Genomic DNA, 4,515 nt, shown 5'->3' with positions numbered 1-4,515 from the left:
TGATGACTTTATCACGACTGGATCTCAACAAATCCCTACATACAAAAGCACTTCCTCACATCTGCACTTCTATTGTGTTTTCACTGTTCCGGAAACATCATTTCAAAAGCCAGAAGAGTGCAGACATAAACCCATTCAACAAAACACAATTTGCTATTCAGCTACACACAGTGAAAACGTGACAATTCTAAGATTTAGATTATTTGAGGGAACAGAAAGATTCAGATCTGCTCATGATTGCTAAACCAACTGTACAACATATTCTTTTGTGTAGATTTAAAAAACAAAAACAAAAAAAGAAGTCTGTTGGGTTAGATCCACAAGGACCAAACAATTAAATCTGATCCCTTTAGAAAGCACTTTTATATTTAAATCTACTGAATAACATTTACAGCATCTATAAGACCCCTTTTTATATTGTTTGATGTTTATCACCCGTAATATTTATAATCTATATAAAAACTTTAGGAGGCTTGAATGTCTCTGTGATGTTTTTATGGGATATTCACAACAAATGTGTTGACACAAATCACATACAGTTGCTGCCAAAGCTAAATACTTAAACTTACAGTCATTCCTAATATTGTCATTTTTGTTTAGGCATGCATGTGAGAAAAAAAAGAAAGCCTGAACACAACTTCTGGAGCTAAATATGATGTTTAAACAGATTTTGTTTGCTCTTATTTAGTGTCAGGAACATCAATATTTACATTCTATAGCAATATGGCAAAATAATGAACTTAATGTGTCATATATTGTACCACATTTAATAATAAAAAGTGATGTTGTCAAAGTTGAAGAGGTCCCATTCATTTATTTTGAAATGAATATTCGGAGAGAAAAAAAAAACACTCAAATTCTGCTCAACCACTACATAAACCCTTGACCAACCATCAGAAATAAGTTGTATAAATGAGCACATTTTAACAATTAAATGAATTCATATTAGCTTTAAGTTATACTCTTTATAATAAAGTGATTCACGTCAATAAAATGGTTAATAAATATATCAGCTTGAACAGAGGCTCTTCAGCATAACAGTCACTGAAACGGACCACAATATCAGTCTCATCCAGTTTAGTATGAACGGCAGCTTGAAATTGATAAAGCCTTTAAAATGCCTTTCATTTTTTTTTCAATTTCCTCATTTCTTGGCTACGTCTTATAATAAAAATAATAATCAAATAAATATTTTTCTTCTCTGCAATTGTCTTCTGCTTTGCTTGCTTGCTTCCAAATCTAGCCATCTAATAACCCTGGCATTGTCTACTATAAATATTGCTGGTTTTGTTCCCCTATTATAAGCCACTTTGGATAAAAGCATCTGCTATATGCATAAATGTAATAGTACTGGTAAAAACACATCGGACAAATCCCTTTCCACACATCCATCCAGTAAATCTATACGCTGATCTTTATATTAACAGACATTCATTGTGTGGGCCAGGGTTCCCATTAACCTGAGAATTTGTGCTCATGTTCCCATATCCCCTCAATGTTTCTGTATAGTGAGCTTCCAAAAGAACAGCTTCTCCACTGGATTGCAGACACTGATGTGTCAAATATCAGTGACTGCATCTTCCATCCACTTCAAGTAATGCTGGCTTCCATCATCAATAGGAAAACTGATGATTTCTGGAATGTCATAGGGATGCACAGCTCTAAGGGAACACAAATGAGTCCCAGTTAAAATAACAGATTTGAACATTATAACAAGGAAATAAATGCAAATGAAACAGCTACACTGTTCTGTATTGTACACTATCATTCAAAAGTTTGAGGTAAGTAAGATTTAAAAAAAAATATATTTTTTATACGTTTATTTAGCAAATGTATTTTTTAAATACTGTTCTTTTGAACCTTCTATTCTCTGTATATCCCGAAAAAAGTATTAAATTTTTCCACAAAAATATTAAGCATCACAACTGCTTTCAACGTGGATAATAATAAATGTCTCTTGAGCACCAAATCAATTAAGGATCATGTGACACTGAACGCCTGCTGAAAATTAAGCTTTGCCATCACAGGAAGAAATTACATCTTACAATACATTAAAACAGAAAACAGTTATTTTAAATTGTTATAATATTTCACAATATTCCTCTTTATACTGTGTTTTTGCTCAAATAAATGCAGCCAGGGTGAGCATAAGAGACTTATTTAATAAAAACACCCGAAAATCTTACCAACCCCAAACTTTTGTATGATTGTGTACAATGATGGTGAAACTCAGAAAGTTAATTTAAACTGGTCATTAATTTAAACTTTTTAAACTTTTAATTTAAACTTTTGTTCATTCAGAAAAGGTATTCAGAAACTGCTTCCTTTCTTCACATCTTCTAGGTGTGTAAATTGAAGTTTCATTATAAGGAGCCAGCTTCTATACCACAGCTTGAGTCTTAAAAGCTTCGTGTTCACATGCACCGGGGGTTCCACTGAGCATTCAATTTTTTTAGGCTCTTTGAAAGCTCTGGACAAATGTTTTCCATAATTTGGTTAAGTCAGTCATACATTAAAAAAAACAAACAAACAAATGTATCATCGGTAACACTTTAGATTAGGGAACACATTTTCACTATTAACTAGAGTTTTCCCTAATTAAACTCCTAATTTGCTGCTTATTGATAACAAGGTAGCTGTTGTTCTCATGATGGCACATTTCCTGCAACAATCCAGGAAGTAAAAGAAAGTAAAAGTGTCACTCAGTATGTGAGGTAAGTGGTACATGTCTTCTGACCTTCTTACAGGTACCACAAAGGGAGCATTTTGTTAGATCCACATAATTTTCTTCAGGCTGAGATGATTTGTTGTCATGGAAACTGTTATACCAATCGAGAAAGTCTCATACAACAGTCACTCGATTTGTTTCATATAACAGCCGATTTGATTTTGAACCCTGGATTAGTGATACATTACTATATACTGTGAATAACACTACACACACTATATATTGTCTATAACAGGGCTGCCGAAACTCGGTCCTGGAGGGCCGGTGTCCTGCAGAGTTTAGCTCCAACTTGCCTCAACACACCTGCCTTTAAGTTTCTAGTATGCCTAGTAAGAGCTTTATTAGCTGGTTCAGGTGTGTTTAATTGGGGTTGGAGCTAAACTCTTCAGGACACCGGCCCTCCAGGACCTAGTTTGGGCAGCCCTGGTCTATAATGAACTGAAATAATCAAACATTTAAGCATTCATGTGTATGACTGTTAATCATGACTTCTGTCAGGACCACTATCGTCAAAGATGATTGACAATTAGCATACAGTTTGGATTGGTGGTATGGTTCTGTTCTGGGCAAGAACTTTGCATTGACGTTAATATTTGGAACTGGGCAAGAGCAGCGATAACCTCCCAGGGTAAACAGAACAGAACCAACATAAATGTATTGCAGATATCGTTAAATATCCATCAAAAACCCTGTATGCACCAAGGGTCTGAGCGTAACGCAATTTCAATTCTCTGTATGATCCTGACTGACAGAGGAGGAGCTGGGGATGGAGAAGGGTAATTAGCTATTGAGCAATGCGAAAACTGCTGATAATATTGAGGGACCTAATATATGAATGCTTTGATAGGTGTCGTATTGCCATAGGTTGATGGGGATCAGCTGATGCGAGCTTGACTAACGTGACCTGCCAGAACTACCGCTACGCTAGATTGCGCATGTTGGGTGAATATGTAGAAGTTTAAGCAATTGTGATAAGAAATGTACTTACTTTATATAAGCCACAAGTCTCTGCACCAGAGACGTTCTTGTCCTCACAAGCTGTTAAAGAAATCATTAATTCAGAATGCATAAAATTTTTTTTAATGGCATAACCATAATAAGAGATGCAAATTACTACAGATGCTGTATACAATAAATGATATAGACAACATCTCATTAAAGCATTATTAACATATTTAAAAATAAGAATATTTGATTTGAATAAGAAACCTGAAGTTTAAATAACAGACCAGCAGTATTTCTGAGGTATCCCGTATCTCTCCTTTCCAGTAGTACCTGAAATCAATACACAATTGATATTTTTGGTCAATTACATTTTGTAAATGCATACATGCATTTAATTCGTATTGGAAAAACTTTATATTTTCATTTTTTTATTTATATTTTACAGGAAATACAAATATTAATAGTTAAAGGGGTCATATGATGCGATTTTAATTTTCCCTTTCTCTTTGGAGTGTTACAAGCTCTTGGTGCATAAAGAAGATCTGTAAATAGGGATGTAACGATTCACTCAACTCACGATTCGATTCGATTCACGGTTTTGATTTCACGATTCGATTCGATTCACGATTATTATAATTTTTTTTAACAAAATTAGATTTAAGACAAATTATAAATTAAATGTGTCCTTTTATTATTGCTTGGACAAAATGCTGCACATTTCTTTGTGAAATTGAAATATAACACTATAATAATATACTAATATAGCACTTGCATATTACTGCTCTTTTGTTGGTTTTGATTGCTTCTATTGTCCTCATTTGTAAATCACTTTGGATAAAAGC

At 34.0% G+C, this 4,515-nt stretch overlaps 1 protein-coding gene across 2 annotated transcripts in view; it reads right to left on the bottom strand.

Annotated features, from left to right (window-relative positions):
* Nucleotides 1-1,156: 1,156 nt before the first annotated feature.
* The window catches only part of LOC107726290 (protein CutA homolog), a 16,189-nt gene continuing 12,830 nt past the window's right edge, over nt 1,157-4,515 (bottom strand). For both annotated transcript variants that reach the window (XM_016535827.1, XM_016535828.1), the window contains 3 exons: nt 3,958-4,003; nt 3,717-3,766; nt 1,157-1,661 (listed from right to left, as the gene is read on the bottom strand). In XM_016535827.1, coding sequence (XP_016391313.1) covers nt 1,559-1,661; nt 3,717-3,766; nt 3,958-4,003 — 199 coding nt within the window. In that variant the 3' untranslated portion in view covers nt 1,157-1,558. The remainder of the gene's footprint in view (nt 1,662-3,716; nt 3,767-3,957; nt 4,004-4,515) is intronic.

The sequence above is a fragment of the Sinocyclocheilus rhinocerous genome, unplaced genomic scaffold, assembly GCF_001515625.1.
Source record: "Sinocyclocheilus rhinocerous isolate Xijiao unplaced genomic scaffold, SAMN03320098_v1.1 scaffold486, whole genome shotgun sequence".
Classification (NCBI taxonomy): Eukaryota; Metazoa; Chordata; class Actinopteri; order Cypriniformes; family Cyprinidae; genus Sinocyclocheilus; species Sinocyclocheilus rhinocerous.
The sequence above is the reverse complement of the archived record's forward strand: the minus strand, read 5'-3'. Positions and strand labels throughout refer to the sequence as shown.